Genomic DNA, 27,024 nt, shown 5'->3' on the forward strand with positions numbered 1-27,024 from the left:
ACACCCCCTTTATCTAGTATATGGATGGATGAGTAGAAAAATGGGGATAAAAACTAAATGACAAATAGGGTGGGATGGGGGGATGGTTTGGGTGTTCTTTTTTCACTTTTATTTTTTATTCTTATTCTGATTCTTTCTGATGTAAGGAAAATCTTCAGAAATAGATTGTGGTGATGAACACATAACTATACAATCATACTGTGAACAGCTGATTGTATACCATGGATGATTGTATGGTGTGTGAATATATTTCATTAAAACTGAATTAAAAAAAAAAAAAGTATTTACATTCTTTTAACGTCCATGAAATATAAAGGTTAAAATTTTAAACAATCACGAAAGTCACATCAGTGCATTTACTGACTAACATCTAAGGTGAAATCCAATTCATGAAGTAGATGCAAAATTTTAAATTATATGACAAATGTTGAAATCAGCTTCACAAAACGTTCAAGGTTTAGTCAGAATCAACCAGGGCTTTCATACTTCTTCAAATGAAAACAACCCTTAAAAGGAAAACTTACAATGTATTATTTTGTTCTCTGATCAACTATGAAGAGTTTCACAATTATACTACAAACAATTAGGAATTAAATTACATCTTAATTTTATCAACATACAATGCTAGGATATGCTAGTAGTAGGAAGGCTAAACTCTGACTAAAACAAAACAGTACTTAAAAAATACTGAACGGTTAAAAATGTTAGACATATTACAATATGGGAGATCGTAAAGAAACTGATGAGAACCAACAGGGCACTTGAAGCCGACTGCGGTTAAATGACCTTCTGCTCCTCTTCCAGCTCCTGAAGGGCCTGCTGTGTCCTTGTGTCACAGCTGAGACCAGAACCCACTTCTCCATAGCAACTGCAAGCCCTCAGCTTCCTCCTCTTCCATTAAATATTAATCAGGTCTCAGGATGGTGGTCTTCTCAGGGGAGTTCAAGGACTGCACACACAACTCGGAGCCCACCATCCTTCCTTCAAAAACACAATTTCTATCAGGATCACAGAAATAAACCCAGAAAGGAACTGCGTGCCCACAACCAATTCCTTGGGCAGTCGGACTGTCATTTTTACATGGTCTCATGCATCCACTTTTTACACGGCATGAGGTGTCCACATAGACCAAACCTAAGGGTTTTTCAAATGTTTTAGGTCATCTCAATTTCCTCAGCACCTCATCCAATAAGTTATAATAGCAGGAAAAAAATTAATAAAGCACAATGTCTATTTAAAATCTAATAAATTCACTAAATCTTGGTTGATTTAAAAGAACTAAAATTGTAACGAGTTACTCTGTGGGTATTTTTTAACTTGTTTCCACACACCACATGAGGTACAAAATGAACAACTGTCGGAGGCTCAGCTGAAGTCCTCCTTGAGGTTCACTCTGTATTTGGAGAGCCCGGGTGTTAAAATTAGCACAAATTCTGTTGTCATTTATTAGGGCATTTTCACATTCCAAAGCCAAAGCACAAAAGTAGGTAACAGATATTCCGGTTTCCTTTCAAAAGAAAGGGTTGGTTTGCTTTACTCGGCCCTGCCCAAACAGCTAATTGAAAAGCCAAGAAGTTCAAAGACACAATAGCTACCCTGTTTAAGCCGGGCTTGTGGCCAGAAGTGGAGAGTCTATGTAAAGATTTTGATGATGAGTGATCTTTGAGCAGGCATGGCAACTGTCACCATACATGTTCAAACACATACTGTGCCATAGAAAAACGTGGACCATGAGGCAGCAGCTGAAATGCAAGGATTACTCTTGCTTCTCTTTATCGGAAACCTCAGTCAGTGCTGGGCACACAGAAAAGGTTCAAGGAGTGGGAATGAGTGCATGTAGGAATCATAAGAATTTTCCTTCAGGAGAGCTGCACATTACAAAGAGATCTCCAATCCACTGGCCAGACCCCCTGGCCCCAGCCATGACGAACTAGGACCACCCAATGCAGATACCACATCTTTTATTCAGGAAATGCCTGAGTTCCTCTACATACTAGGACAACTCTAGACTGTATGGATGCTTTCACCTGTCTAAGGCAAAAGGAGAAAGAACAATTTTCCTGAAGCTAAACTTTTAATGAGATACCCTTTACTCTGAGATGGTATTCTTCCTGATTTTTTACAGGAGGAAGGGGATTAAAAATCTCTTATTTATAAAAAGACGTCCCCTTTTGTTGTTGATTTTAACCACCCAGTACGAGCCCAATTAGGAGCCATGGTGCTGGGATTTGCCCGGCTGCAACTCAGCTACGGCTATACCCCATCTAATACCTGTCCGATCCACCTAATATATCACTGCTCAAGACAGAGGGAAAAAGAGGAAAAACTGATGCAGAAGATGTAGGGTACAAAGAATGCTCGTGTGAAGTCTGCCATGAGCTTTAAGAACATCCAGAATGGAAAATTCTAGCACTGACTCCACATAAAAAGGTACACTAGGACTTATTCCCATTGGAAAATTCTCCTGATGAGCCATTGTCAATGAGAGTAATTCTTATTCCTCAGGTGTACTAGAGGGGGGGAGGGGGGGACGACACATAATATCTTAGTATCACTGTTTTAGGAAGTCTACAAAAAGTGAAAAAATATTGGTCAGTAGCCCAAAGCCCATTTCAGGTTGAATCTGTAAAGGACCCAATCCACACATTTTTATGATTTTCTAGCAACTTTGGGTTAGCCCCAGATTAGGAGCAGGAGAAAACAAATTACCCACGGCTGGGCTTTGATATGTTGAGCATCATAGAAACGCAGGCTGCCATTATCTATTAGAACAGAAATGAAATACAAACGCACATGCTCAGCAATTTCACTTCTGCATATCTACCATGGAGGAATAAAGATGTTCACTGCAGCATTTGTTTATAATAGGTTTTTAAAAAAACAAAAGCGAATACTGGAAAGAACAAAAATGTCCATTAGTAGAAGAAAAGTTAAACTGAGGCACATTTATCCTCTGGAATGCTATGCAACAGTTAAAAAGAATGAAGTAGATCAACATGTACTAACACAGAAAGCTAAGAGAGCTAATGGAAATAAAAGAAATACATGTCATATAATAGCTTTTTTAAGGCACACAGAAAAATCAATTCTATATCATGTTTCCAAGGTGTGATTCCTGAACCAGTAGCATCAACATTACCTATAAACTTGCTAAAAATGCAAATTCTCAGGCCCCACCCTAGACCTATGGAATCAGAAACTCAGTGGGTGGGGCCTGGCCATCTGTTTTTCAAGCTCTCCAAGAAATTCTGATGAGTTCAAGTTTGAGAACCACTGATAGGGGCATGTATACAGGTAAATGAGAAAAGACCTGGCAGGACTCAAGCCAATTGATGTCCCTAGCAATTATTTTTATGTATATTCTTTTGCCTTTTTTTTTTAACAAGACAAGTACACTCATGCATTGCTCATATAAATTAAAACTAGCTTTTAACAGTATTCCAGGTGCTAGGGAGGGAATGAGGGAAAGGGTGAGCCCTGCAATCATGGCGGAAGTAAAACTGATGGAATTGGAGAATGAGGTTTCCTAAGAGGTGCTAAAACACTGGGGGTCACAAAAAACAAGAAAAACAAGTTCGGTACGAATTTTACCTCAGAACTTGTGGGGTAAGGGTTCAGCTTTCCTGACTGGAGAGAGCAAGAGCGCATGACAAATGGTCAACACAAGTAGGAAGGACAGTTATCAAAGCACAAGAAAGACAGAACAATGCTGACACTGTTTTACAAAAGCTAGCCTTTTCATGAAGTCTTTTGTTGTCCTGTGTTGTGGATTCCTTAGCACTACACACTGCAAAGGCCAGCCCCCACGCTCATCCTTGCATTTGTTGGTGTTATTTAGCAGGGCAGCTGGGCAAAGACAAGGAAGGGAAGTTTGAAATCTGAGTAAAAAATATAAGAATATCAAGCGACTAAGTCTAAGTCTGGATCATCCACCTCCAAGGTGGTGGGGCCTCGGAAACACATCTGCATCTGCACGCGTGCGCGCACGCACGCACACACACACACACACCACTAATTCATTTCCCATTACCTTTAGAGCCATAAGTGAAACTGGTCATTACTGGCAATATTTATGAAGATTAAACATTTGCCACAAGTGTAGTCATGAATCTACTGTAAAATAAAGTTTTTAGAAACTGTATATAAATCTGAAAATAGGATTAACTATACTTAATTTTCAATTGAGGAATGGCAGTAAGAGGCAACTATTCTCTCTCTAGCTTTGCTGTAACTCATGTTCCAAGCCAGTGATAAAAATAAGTGACAGTTATAAAGAATCAGGGATTTTTCACATCCAAATTAAAAAAAAAAAATTTGAAGTGAGAGCCTGGTTGATTTGATGTTAAAAGGGCATGGTGTCACCCTTGACAGGCAACAGTTTTAAAAGCCAACATCTAAAGCAGCCTAGATATTCTCACTTTAACTCTGCAATAGAAAGATCAAGTAAAAGTTTCAGTCTCAATAATGAATACTCTTTAAACATCACTGAAGAGAAAAGGCTGGGTGGAAGTACATTCTCACTCCTAAGTTTCGGAAACATTAGCTCCTCTGGTTTTAAACTTTATTCTGTTGGATACTGCAAGGTCATCACAACCTACTTGTACTTTGATACAAGCAAAAGCAATGCTTGAAGTTATTGCAGAACTACAAAGAAACAGCTGTATGTCATTCAATTATCTGGGCTATGCTTCTCCACTGTACAGAGAAAAATAATTTTTCTTCAACCTGAAAGCAAGCACGGTTCTCCTTCCCATCTCCCACTAATTCTATTTCAGCCATTTTTTTTCCTTCTTTTGACAAGGCCAAATTTTTAGCCATATCTACTTAAGGAGATTTAAAGTTCTTTCAGCTGAAGAGAGGATGAAATAAAAAAATATATTATTGCCTCATATAATAGAAATATCCACTTATCCAAAAAAAAAAAAAAAGTTGCCTCTCTGCGGGAAAGAAAAAAGAGTAGTTGAGAAAGAAATACTTTGTGTCTAAAGAGAACACACTTAAAACTTAAGAAAAAGAGCACAAGTGATGTTTAAGGAGTAAAATACATTAGAAAGTCATCTTGGTCTATTCCTAAATGAATTAGGAAACTGCTTAAAAGAAGACTACGAATTTAATTGCCTTATGTCAATATTTGTCAGAGAAGGCCTAAGCACTTACTTATTTGTATTGAAAGCAGCTTTCAATACAAACAAGAGCCCCACACAGCTGTCAGTTACTTCAATAATAAGTAGTGCAACCCAACCCAGGAGGCCTCTGCCTTCCTAGGGGAAGCGCTTTAGAACAGACATCACTGAATACCCCATAAAAGATTTGGAGAAAGGAAGAAGGGTCACGTAAGAAAAACAGACCTGATTTTACCACCACCTCCCCACCAGGATCAAGTGAACTCTGAACATGCCCCCCACCCCACCCCTTCACGCAGAGGTGAACACCTGACCGGCAGATAAGGGGCGCAATCATTTGCACAGAAGCATGAAATTTGGGTCTCAGGCAACTTAAGGCAGCAATGGCACAAAGATGAGGTATGAAACACCCCATGGTGTGGAGACCCCCTCCCTCCTCGAGCCCCGTCCCCACCAAAACGCCCACTACATTTACTATCCAAACCATGACTGGAAAATCCAGCTTTGAAGAAGGGCTGTTACAAGAAAGAAGTCAGGCACAATGAGCCGTGGGTTCCCTTTGATGAGAGGAAATCTGATCTCCTGAACTCCTGCCAAGGAAAGCACCCAGTGTTCAAGTAAATGCTTGTGATTAAGAGCCTGAATATTGATCTGACAGGGTGTAGTACATGGGGAGAGAGGGTGGATGAATATTAGGGAATAAAGAAAATGAGGACTGTGCCTTAGTTTTTCTTTTCAATGGAATGTGTTTATGTTGCATATCTGTCCCTGAATTAACACCACTATTCAAAGAAAGCATCTTTTAGACACTAACAAATAAAGAAGAGTGATTAAGATTACTGAGGGCCCTACATTTTTATTTTTAAATGTTTTATTATGCTTTTATATATGTTTCTCCATTAAGGTCATTGTTAAAATTTTATTGTGGTAACATATATCTAACCTAAAATTTGTCATTTTAACCATGTTTAAGTGGCATTAATTACAACTTAAAATGTTGTGCTACCATCTCTACCATCCATTACCAAAACTTTTCTGGTCATTTTTTTTCCAGTTTTTTCCTCCTCCCTTTTTTAAAAAAATTATTATGGTAATACAGATTCAACATAAAATTTCTCCTTTTAATCACTTTCTAGTATATAATTCAACAGTATTAATTACAGTCACAATGTTGTGCTACCATTACCACCATCCATTACCAAAACTTTTTGGATCATTTTTAACTTTTCAAAAAAAAAAAGATAAAGATTTACTTCGAAGCATAGAAAAATACTAAATATAGTAAGTATGACTGCTTGAACAATACAATGCTCAGCAACTGGAAGAGTTAATGACAGCCACACTTGCTTCCCAAAAAAAGTACAGGGACTGACAGTGTAATAAGCACAGCTGAATTGTCTCAAAAGGAAAAATTAATTCCTCAAATGGCACTCCCTCAAGCAGACTGGGCAGGAGTGAGGGCAATGCTTCCTTTACATCACTTTCCAAATCCCCATGTCATCATCGCCTTCTCCCCGAAAACAGCAATAGCAAGACTGTATTTGGAGACCCAAGGATTTGGCTATAGCCGCATCGTAATAATTCACCAGTGGTTAACACTATGATTCAAAGGCAAAACTCCCTACATTTGAGGATTGGGTATTATTAAATCAATCTGCTCCATTTGGACAAATTTATATCTGTCTAAAGTCAATTAACCTCTTCCAGTAAGGGCTACTCACAAAAGAAAACCTCACAAAACCATGCAAATCAAGAAGTTCAAATCTTCAGGTTCACCTTTAAGGACAACCGAGAAACTACCCAGGCCACTGAGGCTATGCACAGTAGAAGATCCACCAAGAGTCTATAAGATGTCACTTTACCAAAGCAACACGTGCCATTCTGTCATTACAAGAATGGCATTGGTGGGTATGACCAGGCCAAACAGTAGGACTGGACAGAGGGTCAGTGGCCCAAAAACAGTGCTGAATTGTTGTTGTACATACTTAAAAATTCAGAAAGAAATCCTGAATTTAAGGGTTTAGAAGTAGATTCTCTGGTCATTGAGCACATGCAGGTGAACAATGCGCTGCAGTACTTACAGAGCTCAGGGTGGGGGGGACCCACATATGAGCTCCGCCTGACATGCAGAGATGATCCTTCCTGAAAAAGATCAAATCATTCCTAAACCAGAAAAGGAGGTAACAGAGGAGAAAATGATATCGAAGAAGAAACTGAAGAAACAAAAATATGTGGCTTGGGAATAAATTCAGCATAAAATAAATGCAAATAAAAGTTTAAAAAAAAGTTATTTAAGGTCTCTCTACATTACTTAGAGGCAGTAAAATATTGTAGATTAACTATATGATTTTGGGTAGTTCTTCAGTCCTCCTAAACTTCAAACTCCCTCATCAGAAAAACAGGAAAAAGAAGACTACATTCCACACAGGGCTGATATGGGGCTCAAATAAGGCACTTGCCTGCCTGGGGCCCAGAATATAGAAAGCACTCAAAAATACTAGTTATTATCATCACCAAATGAATTTTCTTTTCCACACAATGAGGGTTCAAATGACCTAAGAATTTCAAAAGATGAAAGGCCAAAAACACCCCCATCCCCAACCTTTCATTCCTTTCACCATTCGAACCTCTAAAGAGTAGAATTACCACACCATGGAGGAAGAACACAATCACGTTTGTCTTTTGTTCAGTTCAGAAAATATGAATGTGAGCTAGCGGTATTAACGGGAAAATGAATACACATGAAATCTTTTAAATTATATATTACAGAATATGCCAGTTTGAATGTATTATGTCCCCCAAAATGCCATTATCTTTGATGCAATCTTGTGTGGGCAGACATATTAGTGTTGATTAGATTGTAATTCTTTGAGTATTTCCATGGAGATGTGACCCACCAAACTGTAGGTGATAACTCTGATTAGATAATTTCCATGGAGGCATGGCCCCGCCCATTCATCATGGACCTTGATTAGTTTACTAGAGCCTTATATAAGCTCAGACGTAAGGAGCTCACTGCTGGAGCTGAGACAGACATTTCGAAGACAGCCATTAGAAACTGATGCAGACATTTTGGAGAGCGCCATTTTGAAATGCAACCTGGGAGCAAGCAGGCACCAGCCACGTGCCTTCCCAGCTAACAGAGGTTTTCCAGATGCCATTGGCCATCCTCCAGTGAAGGTACCCAATTACTGATGTGTTACCTTGGACACTTTGTGGCCTTAAGACTGTAACTGCATAACCAAATAAACCCCCTTTTATACAAGCCAATCCATCTCTGGTGTTTTGCATTCCAGCAGCATTAGCAAACTGGAACACATAATATTACATTAAAGCAAAAGAGTGGGTGGGCAGGAGGGCACCCTGGTCAGGAAAATCAGAGAGCAGATGAGTGCTGCTTCCTAGGGACAAGTTTCAGGGAAAGTTCCTGGGGCCTCTCCCCATGGCTTCAGCACTGCACTGTGCCCAGGGCAGACTCTCAGGTAGGACAGTGTGTCCAGAGCCCAAAGATGAAAGTGACCACACCACAGAGGTCCACTTTCTAGGATGGTACCAGCACAGAATCAGAACTGAGTTGCCACCTCCCTCCATTCTTTTTATTGAAAAAGGAAAAGAAGAGTTTCCTCTTCATGGGCTAATAGGTTTAAAAGATTATGACACCTGAAACCAAGAAGGAAAAGGTGTGGCGTCCTCTGTTCCTACTTTATCTAGAATTCACATAGAGAAATCCAAATAGTTACACTAAAAAAATGAGTTTTTTTAAGTTCCCAATTAATGATTTGAAATTTTTTTTTTTTTAAGTTTTGAATCATGGCACACATACCAAGAAAAAAAAAAAAAAGGACCTAAACAAGGTTCACAATAGCAATGAAATTAAGGAATAAATGAACAAACTAGACAATTCATTTTCAGAATTTTTTTACTCCCACAGGAAAAAAAATTTAATACTACAGGAACACATAAAATATATGGCATAAATTCATGAAATCCCTTAAGTTAAAAAAAAAAATTCTTGCGTCCCATTTCATAGCCTAAACTGTGGAAAGATACAAAGAGAAAGAAGAAAGGCAAAATTAGGTGGAGAAAAAAGACAGGAAAAAAAGAGGAAGGAGAAAGGAATATTGATGATGGGAAAGAGAAACACTGAGAGGAACACACAGCACACAGCAAACTAAGGGCAGCAGACAGACACTGCATTTCAGGGAACAATGAAAGTTACCTAGCGTACTTTGAAAAATTAATTGTTTCATCAGAGTCCACTGCTTTTTAAATTTAGTGTGTACAGCCACCATTATGAATGGAATAATCAGAAGAGGAAAATGTCATCAGACCTTCATCGCAGTAACCACAGGACCAGAGTCAAACACCTGGACAGGAAGGCTCTCCAGACAGGACCCCTATTTGGGGGCTGAAGAGGAAGGAAGGGGTTGAAAAGCTGGGGAAAATAACATCCCCCTACACTAAGAGAAATCTGTCATTTATTTTCACTACTAGTCAAAATTTTCATTTGGTCCCTGAAGGAATAAACAGTAACAATCCATTTAAAAATCACCAGGAGAGGCAGACTTGAAAGTATGCTTCTCTTTTAACTCTAACCCGAGGAAAATAGCTGAAGAGTCTCAGGGGTGGGAAACTGCCACTTTGGAATGAAAATCATGTCTCAAGAGAACTCAGTGAGAATATCTGACAAATCTAGACACTACACAAGTCAACCCCAGAGTCAAGACACTCCACAATCAAGGCAAGCACCCTCAGCGTCAGGTTTTCCCTTAGGATTCGCCATTTTGGGTTTTTTTTAAATCACAGCTTTACTATGATTTTGCTCAAATATCACTTCTGGGCTAAAGTGCTTCCCTGGCTATCATATCACCCAGGGAAAGTATAATACTTTCATTCTGCAAATATTTAATAAGCACTTACTCCACACAAGGCTCTTACATATTAAAAGTGAATCACTGCTTGCAAACCTGAGCTCCCTGAAGGTCAAATTCTATGATTTTACTATTAAAATACATTTTGCATTAAAAGCATCTTAACTAAAACCAGTGGCATATATAGGAATGTCCAATCCAGCGATTATCCCTTGCCTCTGGTTTCTTCTCTCATTTTACAAACATGTACAAATGCCAAACCACTCATCCCTTTACATGTTCAAAATATAAGAGCAACCACTCAACACATGCAAGCAAGTGACCATAATTTAATCCAAATTTCCCTTTAAAATATCACTTCGTGAAAGAGCAGTTTGTGCTTGTCACCTTTCCCTTTTACTACGCCTTCTGCCACAGAATCCAGAGTCTGCCCTCCCCAAATTCCGCAACCCCATCCGAATCCACCGATCTTGTATATCTCAGCATTATCCATTAACTGTGACCAAAGCCAGTGTCTTCTTTTTCCCCTCAACCTACTTGGACCATCCCACAGCCTTTGAAAATCAAATACCCTATTTCTTAACTCGCATCTTCCTCTCCTAGCCTTGAAATGCTCACCTTCCATGCTAACTACTCTTATCTTTTTGCTTTTCGTGTTTTCCTGGGCAGTCTCAGCAACTTAAGAGCTAGAAATATCACACTTGCTAATGTCTCCTAAACCTTGATATCCTGCCCAGTTCTTTCTTTTCAAGATCCAAATTTTCACTCCTACCTACCTCCTACACCTGTCCACATGGACATCCCACAGGGATCCTGTAGTGTTTTTAAAACATGTCCACGTATTCATCGACACTCCCCCCACCAAAAGGAGGTCCCTAATCTCCCCTCCCATGCACATGGGCTGGCGTTTGCGACTCTTTCTAACTAATAGAATAAGGTGAAAGCGACTTCCCGGGCCAGGTCATAGAAGGCGATACAGAATCCCCCCTCCCTCTCTCTTGGGAATCACACCTGGAGAGCTCTGAGCTACCAGGTAAGAAGTGCAGGTGTCCGGAGGCTGGATGCTGGAGACTATACAGTTGGAGAAAGGTCCCTAAAGAGCCTAGCTTTTTCAGTGAGCCTTCACATGACCCCAGCCCGTCTTCAGGTAACCCCAGTTGGAGCTGGGTGGAGTAGAGACAAACTATCCCCACCGAGCCCTGCCCAAACTGCAGATGTGTGACTGCAATAAACGCTGCTGCTTTAAACCACTAAGTTTGGGGATGGTTGTCACATGGCTTTGCATACCCAGAACAGAGCTCAGATTTGACCCAGTCTCAACAAATTCATTATTGCCCTCCCCCACCTGCTCTTCTTTGCATATTTTCTATCCTAGTTCCTTTTCCATTCAATTCTTCTCTACTTTTTTTTTTCCTCAGGCCACCTCCCCCACCCCACCCCCACACACACACCCGCATACACCCGACCCTTTCTAACCCAGAGGTCTCTCGGGAATCCAGCACCCCACCCTCCATAGTCTCCTCACCTCAGGCCTGAAATACAGCCACAGCCGCTAACTGGTCTGCAAGTGCCATCTACTCAGCTGCCAAAATGACATCTCTAAAACCAACCCCCTACAACACCTACCACTTACTCATCACCTACAGAATGCAGCCCCAATTCCTAATCCTAGCACACAAGACTCTCTACGCACTCCTAGCAAACACCTGATACTCCAGCCACAGGGAATTCTTGAATATTCAAAAACACCTTTTGGCCTTTTCAGGCCTCCGCACAGGGGGCTGAATCTTCTTCATAAATTCCCTTCCTCACTCTTCTTTCTCTTGCTGCATACAAAGATCCCTACTTAGCCTGCACATCAGAGCTCAAAGGTCATGTGCTTTGGGAATCCTTTTCTGATGACCCCAGCAGAACTGCTCACTTCCTCCTTGGTCACGTTTGTGCCATCCTTCCCACCACGGTAGCAGCCTAGATGTTTGTTTCTCCAAACTGAGCTGCTCCTGGAGGCCAGCAGCAGGCCACTGTTATCTTTAAATCAACGAAATGTTTCATTTGAACTGGGAACTGCTGAGTTACCATTTTACAGAAGAATCTAATATTCAGTTTCAGAATCAGTACCTACTGAGCACCAAGTATATACCAGACAGTGATAGTCACAGATTTTTACTTAATTTTTACAAATATTGCAGGTCTTATCAGCCTCCAAGAGCTATAGTGACTTATCCAACACCCCATAACCAGAAAATGATAGTTCTCAACCCAGAAGTGACTTCAAGTCCAGCATTCTTTGCACTAAATATTTACAATTAGCTCTGATGCAGAACTACAGACACATGGACCATGTTCAGTGGAAACACACTTTTTAGTGCTACCTTCTTACAATCACTATCACAGCCATGCTGACCAATGCCTCTGGAAGGAAAAGGAAGATTGAATATAATTTTTAGGTAGTATAATATATTGGGGATTTATTGGGGAAGAGCATGTACTCTGTAGCCAGTTATTACTGCTTTAAAGCCCAGATCCCTCTCTGCCAAGCTGTGTTCCCCTGGGAAAGTTATTACTCCTTCTCTCCATGCCTTCTTTCCTCATTTATATTAGCACCTGCTCAGAGGGTTTGTTGTGAAAGTTTTTAAAATGATACTCAGAAGCTTTAGAACAGAACCTGGCAAACAGAAAACACTCATCAAACAAATGTTTTTCTTCATAGTGTTCCCAGCTCTTTAATTTGGTAAGCAAATGTGGTTTAATTGTTTCTGGGCCTCCACACTATTTTCTTAAGGACTTTAGGTTTGGGATAAAGTTCTGTAGAGCTCTCCAGATCCACCTGCATATATTTGGGGAAGTCATGACCATCAAGATTTGGTTTTCTCATATAAAATGAAACTAACAGCAGGCTCACCTTTCGGCAGCATTGGAAGATTCAAATGAGATAACATACAGAAAAGTTAGCAAGCGCTCTCACAGGCTTCTCACTGTCATCGTCATCATTATCACCATAATCGTCGTTATCATCAACATCCTTCTGGGGTCTAATAAAGTGAGACCCTCAAGATATTCAAAAATGGAAGGTTTATCAGCCACCTGCTAAATGCCCTGACACCCATAATGTTTGTATTTTTTCCCTCTTTTCAAAATCTCTGTTCTGGTTTACTAATAGCAAGCACTTTCCACTACTGTCAACATACCTCTTGCCCTTCTCAACTACCATTCAAAGAAAACTTTTTCTAAAATGTGTTGAGATCATCCATGCCTCCCAACCTGAGGACACATTAGAAACAAATAACTAATTTTGATAGAATATGTAAAATTTATTTATGAAAGTATTCTCCAAACATCCTTTGGAGAATAAAAATGTAACCAACACTGTCTCTTCTTCTATCTATATATGCAGACACACACATTCTTACATACATACTTTAGAAGTACCAATTTAGCTTCTATTTACAGACCAGAACCTTAATGATTAGGTATAACATTATAAGCACATTTGGAACATATACTCTTGTCTCCCTGCCAAACCATAATCTTTCTCTAATTCTCGGTCTTTTCTATCTAATTCCAATCAATCTATTTACAATAGAAAGCTCTCCAATTACTATATATGCAATACAGCAAATATGAATGGAGTACCTTACATATACACTTGAACTGAGTGCTGGGAATCCAAATACAAGAAGACAGTCTCCTGTTGCAGTGACACTTGATTTCTTGACAAGTACAGATACCTCCAGGTTTGATAAACTATCACCTTTATTCCTTCAGCACTCCTGTTTGGGCCATAAGTTCCGTTTCTACACCAAAATGCCTCTAACAAAGCTCAGAGTACAACACGTGAAGCTTGACTCTGTTAAATAAGTTCCCATTTCAAAATTGTATTAAGGTCACATTTATCTAATTTTTTTAACTGACATTCATATTTGTGTGGCTACAATAGAAAACACACCCACCATGCACTGCATATAAGCCAAGACATGTAAATTAATAGCCCTGTCTGAAACCACTATTGTAAGTACTGATTACAAAAGTACCTCAATGGACTGCCCTCCCCCCAACGTGGGACATGACTCTCAGGGGTATAAATCTCCCTGGCAACGCCAGACAGGACTCCTAGGGATGAACCTGGACCCAGCATCGTGGGATTAAGAAAGCCTTCTTGCACCAAAAGGGGGAGAGAAACGACACAAAATAAAATTTCAGGGGCTGAGAGATCTCAAACAGAGTCAAGAGGTCATTCTGCAGGTTATTCTTATGCATTATATAGAAATCCCTTTGTAGTTTTTAGTGTATTAGAATAGCTAGAAGGAAATACCTGAAACTGTTGAACTGCAACCTAGTAGCCTTGATTCTTGAAAAGGACTGTATAACTATATAGCTTTTATGGTATGATGGTATAATTGCGAAAACCTTGTGACTGACACTCCCTTTATCCAGTGTATGGACAGATGAGTAGAAAATGGGGACAAAAAGTAAATGAAGAATGAGGGGCGGGGTGGGAGGATGGGATGTTTTGGTTGTTCTTTTTTACTTTAATTTTTATCCTTATTTTTGTTTGTGTATGGTAATGAAAATGTTCAAAAATTGATTGTGGTGATGAATGCACAACTGTATAATGGTACTGTGAACAACTGATTGTACACTTTGGATGATTATATGGTATGTGAATATATCTCAATAAAATTGAATTTTTTTAAAAAAGGTACCTAAAGGGAAAAGAAACAGAGAAGGAAGTATTGAAAGCTGCTCAGAGCTATGCAAGCTGACCCTCTCCAAAATATGTCATCTAGAAAGTATTTGTCCTTAATACTGTATTTTCTTAAGAAAAATATCACAAAAAGACCCAACATAACCAAAATGAAAAAAAAAAAAGAGATAAAAATAAATATTTGCCACAAACACAAAGGTTCTTTCTTGTCTCTATTTTCTGATTTTGCTAAAATGAAAAAGAATTTTTAGGTATCAAAAAGTACTTTTCAATTTTAACATTCCTTTTTTGTTTTGTTTTGTTTTTTAAGCTTCCACTAAACATTTAAATCTCCTGGACGTTTTTCTAAAAAAATACACCGCTAAGGTGATGGCCTCAGGACAGCTGGTACCCATCCAGCTTAAAAACTGGGAGGGTCTCAGAAGAGAGATATTACAAGAGTCAACAAATCAAGTTGAAGTAATTAACTCCTAAAGGAAAACAAAGTAATTTTATCTCACAATAAAAGGATCAGTAGCACAGAAGTTCAGAAAATTGTGTTTTTATTTTGAAATATGAGAGTATTTGTTTTTACTGCGTATGTCGATTATTCTGTTTTGAGATCTTGCGAAAGATTCCAGCCCCTCCTACCACTCAGCTTGTCCCCTAGGGACTAAGCAGGCTGCTGCATAAAAATAAATGCAGGAAACAAACAGGAGCTAACAAAGACATTAACACCATATGGAAAGCAAGACTGTTGACCAAAGAAATCAACAAGCCTGGGTAGGTCACACCCAGAGATTTGTAAGCAGACTCTCCAAATTGTTATCGTCTGTATCATCTATACATTTGTTTTACTTTTAAAGAAATGACATATGCAACATTTTCACAATTTCTAAAGCATAATTACAATGCTAAAATTACAATGACAAATTGTTGTATTATTCTGTCTTCTTGCAGCCATACCCTTCCTCCCCCCACACCCCTTTTTTTGGCCTCAGCAGCTTTCCCTCTTCCCCTTCAGATAGCAAAGCTTTTGTTTGGTTTAGTTTTTTTAAATCAAACAAAGCTAATAAAATATTTAATGCCATGCTAGGTGACTGTCACTTCAAGGTAATGGTGCTAAAGATTATTACTAACATAAGGGGGTACTGGAATATAAATATTTATTCCTCTTGATCAAAGCTAGTCAAGGTTTTTTATAAAAGTGTGTTCTAGTTAGCATGCCACACTGCACGTTCAAAGCAGGAAATATTACAGACATTGAATGTGCTGCGCTGTGCTTAATGTTTACAAACTCTGAGAGGCACTATGCAGTTTAAAGTATTTTAAATCATTTGACATTTATTGAGCTCCCAATATAAACAGAGTTTTTTTATACAAGGTCTGGGTATAGGAAAGGTGGAAAAATTGCAGATAATGAGCCTGACATTAAAGAGCATTAGAACACACAGTTAACAAAACGAAGAAAATTCTGTGTTCATTATTAAACTTTACAGCTTTGTAAAATAAAAGTGGGAACAATAGATGGATTTTGACAACTTGATATAAGAACGAAGGTTTAAGGAGACATTTTCAATGTGAAAATGCCTTTAGGAGACATTTAATTTTGCATCTAGATTTTTTTAAGGGCCCAAAGTAACGTAACTCCATGCATATTAAACAAAGTTAAACCCTGATTTTCTGATTTTTTTTTCTGATTTAGTTTTATATATTTTGCAAAATCACAATTCAGGAAACAACTACAGAATTTTTGGCCTTACTTCAGTCAACACAGTTTGTCAGTGAAATATGCAGGTTTAAAATCCCAAGTTCCACTTTTTTCACTTTAAGCCAGAAATCTCACTACAAGCCACCATCCACTCTACTAGTTCAAAGGCCTTATATATGAACTCACCCTCAACCCAAATACAGCCTTATCAGCAACTTTCTACACCTAACCACCGAGTTCTCCTTCTAAGAATAAAGAGGAAAAAAAGGACAGGAGGAAGTAGGAAACGTGGAGGGACATCAGAGCTGGAAGCTGCTCGTGGGCACTTTTCTTGTTTATCTTAGGCAGTCAACAAACATTTCTGAGCACCTACCACGTGCCTGGGAACATAAAGATGTGAAGGAACATAAAGATGTGAAAGAAAAGCCTCACTTATTTCCATCTGCTGGAGACGGAAATAAGGTGGAAGGGCCATCCAGGCAGACGGAACAGAAGTGTAAGGAAGGCCACGTGGTTCCAAAGCCGCAGAGCCAGTCGGCTAACCTTCCCAGTACAGGGTGACTCATCTTTCATTCTGAGCAAAGCCTCCATCTCTCCCCGCCGAAAGGATGGATTTCCCTTGCCCTCGAGGAATGACCATTAAAAATAGGAACGAATATTACTAACAAGTAACTTGACAGAATAAAACATTTCAAAATTAGAAACAGAAAAAAACCTTTCACAAGCCAAAGAATTTCTAAAATACGTCTTAGAATTAAACATTTAAAAAACAAAACACAGAAAGTGTATTAGCAAACTGGAATATTGCAGAGGTACTAATGACTGTGATTCTTACCAGCCAAGCTAGAATACAATATCTAATGAAATTAGTCACTCCCATTTAACAATACTTCAGAAGTTAGCATCAATTCACCTGAGTCAAGTGCGGCTATTTAATAATTTGACAAGTACCAAATACAGTTATTCTAAAAGCATCATTATGACTAAAATACAATGTAATGAATACTATAATGCAGTAGACAAGTATGTATGGTCATGTTTGCCCTTCTCCTATTAAAACCAGAAAGAATAATGCAGCTTACAAGGGAGACCCCCAGGACTTCTCAACAATGCACATTAGACCCGTGACAAACATTCGAGTGTCTAACATTTGCCAATCACCATTGTTATTCCAATGGTGATCAAAGATGAAGTATCATGTATGTTTCCAACCTCAAGAACTTAAAATATAAACCTGAATATATATTTATATATGTCTGTGTACATTTATAATGTATAACTATTTGCATATTATGTACTATATACAATGTTTTTTTGTAAATTCTCATTCCGTTAAGTATGAGATTAATTTGAGGAGTGGGGAGAGCAAGGGTTGAAGAGTTCAATGATTCTATACTACAAGTTATCAAAAGTAAAATACAAAATAGTACATATGGAATATGGTGCTCATTACAAAAAAAACATGTATGCATGAAAGCAAATACCAGAGGATAATACTCAAAACAAATGAAGCCTGTTGTGTAAGAGCTCAGAACAGAGGTGATTCCTAACCCCATTTCCCAATATTTACCTTAAAACTGATAGTTTTTTTAAACATTTGCATCTTTTCAAAAAATCTTGCCACGTATCTCTTTGCGTGATCGCTGGGTTATTATCAGCAGAAATCTCTAGGATGAAGAAATATTTAAATCTGGAAAATATGCCTTTTTTGTACATCTCGCAAATAATTTTATTTGGGGCACTTTCACTTGAGTTACTATTTTAAGAAACAGGTGCATCCAAAGCCATGGTGAATTAGTCCAAGAGCTCAATGTTGTTGGGGGGCAACTTGGCGGATAAAAGGATACACTTCCAAATGAAAAGCTCCCTCCAGTCCCCCAAATGAACCCCAGACGCCACTCCACAATTTGAAGACACCTTGCAGTTTAAATATCCCAAAGGATCTGCGTCACTAGAAAAGGGCAAAAGTCTTAAAATGGGGTAGGGGATCATTTTTCCCTCTTGAGGGGCGAAACGACCCACAGTCCTCAGTTACCATCACTTACAAACCGCTTGACGATGCGCAGCGCCGGCTGGCAAGGTTGGCGCCAGCTCGCCGCCTCCCAGAACCTTCTCTCTCTCTCTCTCACACACACACACACACACACACACACACACACTCACGCCCAGAGACATATGCGGCCCCAGCAGCCCGTTCCGCCCGCCCACGCCGCTCCCTGCAGCTTTGGCTGCCCCAGGATGATGGATCCCGAGCGGAGACAGGCAACTTGCGGCGCCGCCGAGGAGGGCTCTGCACCTGCTCCGGCTTCGGCCAGGGAGGCTGGACACCTGCTCGGGCGCCCGGCCGCGCGCAACCCCACGCCGGGCCCCCGCGTGCCCCAAAACGCCGTGCCGGCGGTGGCCAGCGCCCTCACCTTGCTCGCCGTGGTCCATGTCTCCAGCCTGTCGCCTCGCGTCCTCTGCGCCTCCGCCGCCGGTACCCTGTCCCTACCCGGATCGCCCGCCAGCCGCTCCGCGCCGCGCTCCTCCAGGCTCAGCAGAAGGCTCCGGCGAAGTCCCCACCCCCGAAGGCGTCGGGAGCCGCGGCGCCGCCCGCCCTCGGCGAGGAGCGCTTTCCCAGGGCGTCACCCAACCACCTGACCCGGCCGACCTGTGCGCTTCGCCACGTCGGCGCGGGAAGGAGGGAGGGCGGGCGGCGCCGGGCAAGGAGGGCCGGGCGCGCCCGGGCTCGGGCACAGGCAGGAAATCGGCCCCGGAGGAGAGAAGAGTGGGGTGGCCGGGAGATGGAATCAACCATGGAGGCTGCTTGGAGGCGAGAATCCACAACGGCGTTTGCATTCCACCATCAGATATTTATCATATCAAAAGTTTCCTCTGAGGCATTGGAGATGTTCTTTCTCTGCCTGTGAGAACACCTGCTCTCGTGTACTTAATGAGTAGAAAACACAGGAAGGTTGTTTAGAAATACCACCAGTAGCTCTTTTTTTCCCCTTCTATTCCTAATAGTCCCCTATTCCGGAAATAATATCCTATGATAGCTTCAAAAACGAAGTCAGAAACAAGCAGAGACAAAAAAATTTAAAAGAATCTCTTGAAAAATTATGTATTCTGTTTATATAAGTGCGGATTTTGGGGTGACAAATTAGGAATATTGCCATGTGTTAAGAACATAACCATTTTGAGTCCAGGATTGAAGATAACACTTTCTCTTAAGGAAAATTAACAGGAATCTTTTCTATAAAACTTTTGATTTTGAAATAATTTCAAATTTACAATTGCAGTAATAATACAAAATCCACTCAGAGAACTCCAACATATCCCTTTCCCCCCAGATACCCAAATCCAACAATTTTAACGTTTTGCCACATTTGCTGTATCATTCTGTCTAACTATCTATACAACTATCTATCAAGCCATCTATCTGTTTACCAATTTTCTAAACATTTGAGGGTAGGTTGTATACATCATGCTTCTTGAACACATTATACTTCTATATACATTTCCTAAAAACAAGGATATTGACTTATGTAACCACCATAAGTATCAGTAACATGCTCAAGAACTTTAACTTTATTGATATAAAGCTTTCAGTCTGTATTTCATTTTTTTCCTATGTTCCAATAATGTCCTTTTGCACCTTTTCTCCTCCATTATTAGATCCAGTCCTGGATCATGTATTGCATTTGACTATCATTGTTTCTTTAGTTGCTCTTTTTTTTAATTGTGGAAACATATACGCCTTATGAACTTTCCCTCTCAACCACACCCAAGCATATTTTTCAGTGGGATTAACCACATCACAATGTTGTTTCAACAAGGATCTTTTTTTAAATACAGTTTTATTGAGATATATTCACATACCCTACAATCATCCACAGTGTACAATGAATTATTCACAGGACCATCATATAGTTGTGCATTCATCACCACAATGAAGTTTTGAACATTTTTTTTTACTCCAAAAATAAAATAAAATAAAAATAAAAGTAAAAAAGAACACCCAAAACATTCCATCCCCCCCCATCCCACCCGATTTTTCATTTAGTTTTTATCCCCATTTTTCTATTCATCTTTCCATACACTGGACAAAGGGAGTGTGAGCCATGAGGTTTTCATAATCATAGTCACACCCTCAACAGGGATCTTTTGAAATGTATTTGAGATTTCATATCCATTTATCAGTGGACAGTACAAAGTTCCTGTAACAAAACTGGATTATTGCTATTTAGCACCCTGTTTTTTAAATGTTTTGTAGCACCTGAGATTCAGAGCCACAGTCTGGCAGCTATGAATGTCAGCATTACCCCATACAGCAAATGTTGAGGAGTCTGAAAAAAGAGATCAGACTTCAATTAGAGATAGGAACATAATGGACTTGGTTAGGACTAAGGTAAATGAGACTAAAGGGTAAAGGATAGTATTGACTGTGTTTTAAAACTTCAACTTTTGTGTGAGAGCAAAGGAAGAGATTTTATTAGGTGCAAAATCTATATTTTTTGTAACACACCATATAATTTAACTTGTATGGTCAGTTTATTCAAACAACATAATTACATGGAACGTTGAATAGGGAGTGAAATCTGGTTGGTTTGTACAGGTTATTGTGAAGCCCTGATACATCCCAGAGTAACTTGGGCAGAGAATAAAGATGTATTTGCAAAGCCCCCTTGAGGGACTGGGGGAAAATGTTGGAGTTTTAAATTTTCCCACCTGGGGAATTAATGATACTCTCACAAGCATAGTAGACTACCAATTTAGAAAGCTGAGCCCTTGAATTTTGGGCTTGCCCTTATGAAGCTTGTTACTGCAAAGAAGAGGCTAAGCCTACTTATAATTGTGCCTAAGAGTCACCCCCAGAGAACCTCTTTTGTTGCTCAGATGTGGCCTCTCTCTCCAAGCCAACTCTGCAGGTAAACTCACTGCCTCCACCCCCTCCCCAACCACATGGGACGTGACTCCCAGGGGCGTAAATCTCCATGGCAACATGGGACATGACGCCTGGGAATAAGCCTGGACCCAGCATCATGGGATAGAGAAAGCCTTCTTGGACCAAAAGGGCAAAGAGAAAGTAAACAAAATAAAGTTTTGGTAGCTGAGAGATCTCAAATAGAGTTGAGAGGTCATTCTGGAGGTTATTCTTATGCATTATGTAGCTATCCCTTTTTAGTTTTTAGTGTATTGGAATAGCTAGAAGGAAATACCTGAACTGTTGAACTGCAACCCAGTAGCCTTGATTCTTGAAGACGATTGTATAACTATATAGCTTACACTGTGTAACCGTGTGATTGTGAAAACTTTGTGGCTCCCACTCCCTTTATACAGTGTGTAGACAGATGAATAGAAAAATGAGGACAAAAAGTACATGAACAATAGGGAGAGATGGGGAGTATGGGATGTTTGGGTGTTCTTTTTTACTTTAACTTTTATTCTTATTCTTTTTTGTGTGTGTGGTAATGAAAATGTTCAAAAATTGATTGTGGTGATCAATGCACAACTGTATAATGGTACTGTGAACAACTGATTGTACACCATGGATGACTGTATGATATGTGAATATATCTCAATAAAATTGAACTTAAAAATGTTTTACAGTTATTCTATTGAAGTAACTGATTATATCTGTCATCATAAGGTGGTACCTCAATTTTATAAACCATCGAGACTGCAAGTGAGGAGAGCTTCTGTGTTAAGTGTAGGAACTCCAACTTGACTGCTGAGAGCTTACAATGTTGTATAATACACAATACACAGCTGTATTGTGATTTATAATTACCCAACATCACCTGAAGGAACTCCATGTGTCCTAGCTCCATGCTGTTGCACTGCATGTAATATGGAGCTCCTTCCCACCTGCATCGCCATCTTCCCCTTCTACAAGGTTTATTCTGTTTACCCAGTGAAATGTGATCTCCCCTAACAGACTCCTGTTCTCACTGTACTTGGCTGCTCTCTGGGACACTCGCTCCTCAGTTCAGCCTGCTACAGCTATAGGTCAATCTACATCCTGTCCCTACTAGGTTAAAAGCTCCATCTTTGCATTCTTATGCTATACCATGCTCTTAAATACTGCAATTTTTCTTTTCCAACTTACATTTTAAAAACTTGAGGCATTTTGTAACTGCTGTCAACCCAGTGTTTGTAAAAAGGAGGAGCAAAGTAGGCTTTTTAAAAAAATTTTTTTAATGTAACTTAAAGGTAAATTTTGGCATTAGGAGGAAATTCTATAAGGTGATAAAGAACTTTTGACTAGCTGATGCCCAGATCCATTGTATAGAGATAAACAACTACAGAGACAATCTCTGAATCTATGGACTAATTTGTGGGCAAATAAATAGCACTTGAAAATAAGTATTGGTTAGAAATATTATTTATTCTATTTGTATGTATTTAACTTACCACAGTGATGGATGTAATTGCTAAGTATGTTGGAATATTATAATAATACTATTTCATCAGTTATAACAAAGGCACCACACTAATGCAAAGTGCAAATAACAGAAGGAGGCAGGTATATGGGAACACCATTTTCTGTATGATTTTCAGTAAACCTATAGTTTCTCTAATAAAAAAAGACACATTTAAAAAGTAGCTTCTTTTTGGAAAAGTTTATTATGCTTGTTTATATCTGTGCCAGTGATGGCTAATAGCTTACTGAATATTCCCCTTTCCCATTTTCCTTCCTAAGAGAACCTGAACATCATTAGGGGTAGCAAGTTGCCCAGCTGAAACACTGGCCACTTCAGACTCCCTTGAAACTGGGGGTGACACTCTGACATGTTAATGACCAATGAGATATGAGCAAAAGTTGCTGGTTGGATCCTCCAAGAAACCAGCTAAAAAGATAACAGATTCGTCAACATTATTTTGCACTTCACCCCTACCCTTCCTGCCTAAAAGGGCAACAACCATTTTGTAAACTGGAGGAAAAAAGCCACAAGCCAAGGATGACAGAGTGAAAAAGCAGACAGAACCTGGGTTTTCAGGGGCATCACAGGACTTCTCACAGGAGAAAAATAAATGCCTGACTTTTTAAAGTCACTGGAGTTGGGTTCCTGGTATATGCAACCAAATGAATCCTAGATAACACAGCGCCATTTTAAAAATGGCATGCTCCAACAGGGGTGGGTTCATTCAATCCTGAGCCTTAGGTAATTATTAATTTAATTCCCTTTATGAGGTTAAATAAGCACTATTCATACCATAAACAACTTACATGATATTTCCACAAAAGCCTGCTTTTCTCTTCTGTTTTCCTTCTCCTTAATTTTTTTTTTTTCCTGACAAACAGAATCTGCACTAACAAGTCATGCTGGGTTACTTCAGAAATGAACAGAGCTTATATTTTACCACTTTGAGGAATCCCTGGAGAATGACCAGCACTTAAACAGAGAACCTGGGTGCAATTAGCTGCACTGTCACTTAAAAGTCTCAGTGCAGGAGCGAAACACTAGCTTTACTTTGTATTGCAATGGCAACATGGATATTTCCTTTAAGTTTCTTTTTTCAAAATACCCATCCACTGAGGAAATTTCTACAAGGAATAGGAGACTTCCTTAAAAGCAGATCAATTGAAGCAAATGAAAATATCAGGGAGGTTAGAAATAAGCTAGAAATTTAAGTAGAAACTTCTAAACTCTACCCTCACTGTAAAACTTTCCCCCATCCCCACCTCATCTGTTAACAGCAGAGATTGCACAAAATATGTAGGTATCAGGAAGCTCTATGCAGGCTTACCCCTCACATTTGGGGGGCCTGGAGCAAGGGTACAAGTGAGGGCCCTGGCCTTCTCTCCACACCCCTGGCTCTGTCCCGTATCTATGGACCTGGTATGCTCCTGTGTGTGACCACTTTAGCCACATGTCTCATCTCTAGTGTTCTGGTTTGAATGTATTATGTTCCCTAGAAAAAGCCATATTCTTTGATGCAATCTTGTGGGGCAGACATTTTAGTGCTGATTAGATTGGAATTCTTTGAGTGTTTCCATGGAGATGTGCCCCACCCAACTGTAGGTGGTAACTCTGATGAGATAATTTCCATGGAGGTGTGGCCCCACCCATTCAGAGTGGGCCTTGATTACTGGAGCAATATATAAGCTCAGACAGAAGAAGCCAGCTTGCTACAGCCAAGAGGGACACTTGGAAGAATGCACAGGAGCTGCAGATGAGAGACAGTTTGAAGATGGCTGTTGAAAGCAGACTCTTGCTCCGGAGAAGCAAAGAGAGGACAAACACCCCAAGTGCAACTAAGAGTGATATTTTTGAGGAACTGCAGCCTAGAGAGGAATGTCCTGGGAGAAAGCCAGAGCTTTGGAGCAGACGCCAGCCACGTGCCTTCCCAGCTAACAGAAGTTTTCCGCACACCATTGGCCATCCTCCAGTGAAGGTACCCGATTGCTGATGTGTTACCTTGGACACTTTATGGCCTTACGACTGTAACTGTGTAACCAAATAAACCCCCTTTATAAAAGCCAATCCATCTCTGGTGTTTTGCATTCCAGCAGCATTAGCAAACTAGAACATCTAGTCATCCTTTCTCTTGGGCTAACCTCGACCCAAAGTTGCTCTCAAAAGGAGCATCCTGAGGAAAGGCTGTAGCCTTGAAAATCGACTCAGAACAGTCAGGCAGGAGGTTTTGATTTGCAAGTGCCCGATGCATGTCTATAGAGAGGGTGTGAGTGTGGGTGGGTGTTCTGGTTTGCGAATGCTGCCATCATGCAAAATACCAGAAATGGATTGGCTTTTATAAAGGGGATTTATTTGGTTACAAAGTTATAATCCTAAGGCCATAAAAGTGTCCAAACAAAAGCATCAGTAATAGGCTACCTTCGCTGAAGAACACCAGTGGCGTCTGGAAAACCTCTGTCATCTGGGAAGGCACATGACTGGCGTCTGCTCCTGAGTTCTGGTTTGAAAATGGCTTTCTCCCAGGGTGTTCCTCTCTAGGCATCCGGGGATGTTCCCTTGGTTTCTCCCAGGCAAACTCTGGACTAGCAAAATCTGCTTTCAATGTCTGTCTCCAAAATGTCTCTCTTGGCTGCAGCAGCACTGAGATCCTTCTGTCTGAGCTCTTATAGGGCTCCAGTAAACTAACCAAGACCCACACTGAATGGGCGGGGCCACACCTCCATGGAAATTATCTAATCAAAGGTATTACCCACATTTGGGTGGGTCATATTTCCACGGAAACAACCTAATCCAAAGATTCCAGCTTAATCAACACTAAATATGTCAGTCCCACAAGAGTCCATGAAAGAATATGGTGTTTTGGGGGACACAATATATCCAAACCGGCATTGTGGGTATGTCCATTTGGCATTGAAGATTCCTCAATCTACAAGGAGGCACTGATGGATAGACTTTAAAACCTGGGGAACAGTACAGGGGCCCCAGTATCCTGGATCTGGAGGGGTCAGATAAGATACAGGATGCCCCATTAACCTGAATTTAAAATACACAACAAATAATTTTTTAGTATAAGATGTCGCTTGCAATGTGTATTGCATGAGGGTAAGGAGGTCCAGCAAATCAAGAACATTTTGGGGGAAAAGTTGATTTAGTGTCATATAATTAAGATTTACTTGCTTAAGAAAATATCCCAACTCTCTTCTTGTATTCTCTTCACTATCTAAAAGAGTGACTATGAATATGAAACCTGCAATTTTTAAACTGTATAAAAACAGGTATTGGCAGGAAAGTACTTCACAGTAACGGAAGTTAGACATGTATAACCCTAAACATTAACAGGAAGCAACCTCACATTATTGATTTTGGCTGTGTTAAGAAAAGCCATAGACTGCTTAATCGTCCTTCTTTGTTTTTAAACCATTTTGAAGTCTGTGTATTTATCAAATTACATTATGGCAGCTGGGGAAGGAAGAGCGGAGGAAGGCAGCAACAGATCCTCTACTCCTGGCTTCTCGACCATCACTGCTCTCAAACATTTTCATCCTTTCTCCCATCCTTAAAATTACCATGAAATATAAACTGCAACAATTACATGTAGATTCAACAATTAAGTAATTAACAAATTTAAAAAATTTTTTTTACTGATTGACTCAGTGTCTTGCAACCCTTTTCACCAATGCAAGAATAGTTAACTTTTCCAAGTGCCAATATTCCTCTTGCAGAAATGATGTAGGCTAGAATGAAGAGTGTGCAGGGACATGGCTGAGAGGCCCATACATTGTACCACTGCAAATTATCTCAAAACATCTGCACAACCCTGGGCTTCTCTCTTAAGCGTCTCTGCCCTCAGAGAAAATTAGGGGGCAGTACCTTGAGACAAAGATGGCATATTGCACACATTCATTTATTTTTACTCCCTCCCAACCCCACTAAAATTATAGGAAAGGGATAAACCCACAAGGGTACAGAGGATGAGAGAGGATATATAAATCGTAATTGATCTTGCAGATCTGAGAAAGCTGAGTGCTGAGGGGCCAGAGGAGAAAGTAAAAAAGAACCTCGTTTACACTGAAGAACTTCCAAAGTGCTCAGTACTTGGTGGCACAAGGCGTCTGTGGATGTGGAAAGAAGGTGAGGCTCAAAACAAGAGGATTGGTCTCAAGTCTATTTAAAGAGTTAGGTTAGGTTCAATCGCCTCCCCTACTCGGCAATGGACAAGACTGAAGTGACT

At 40.0% G+C, this 27,024-nt stretch overlaps 1 protein-coding gene across 1 annotated transcript in view; it reads right to left on the bottom strand.

The window, feature by feature from the left end:
- Positions 1 to 18,971, bottom strand: part of TPD52 (tumor protein D52) — a 105,857-nt gene extending 86,886 nt beyond the window's left edge. The window contains exon 1 of the mRNA XM_037803580.1: positions 18,804 to 18,971. Within this exon, the coding sequence (XP_037659508.1) occupies positions 18,804 to 18,822 (19 nt within the window). The 5' untranslated portion in view covers positions 18,823 to 18,971. The remainder of the gene's footprint in view (positions 1 to 18,803) is intronic.
- Positions 18,972 to 27,024: the final 8,053 nt, after the last annotated feature.

This window comes from Choloepus didactylus, chromosome 14 (genome assembly GCF_015220235.1).
Source record: "Choloepus didactylus isolate mChoDid1 chromosome 14, mChoDid1.pri, whole genome shotgun sequence".
Taxonomy (NCBI): Eukaryota; Metazoa; Chordata; class Mammalia; order Pilosa; family Megalonychidae; genus Choloepus; species Choloepus didactylus.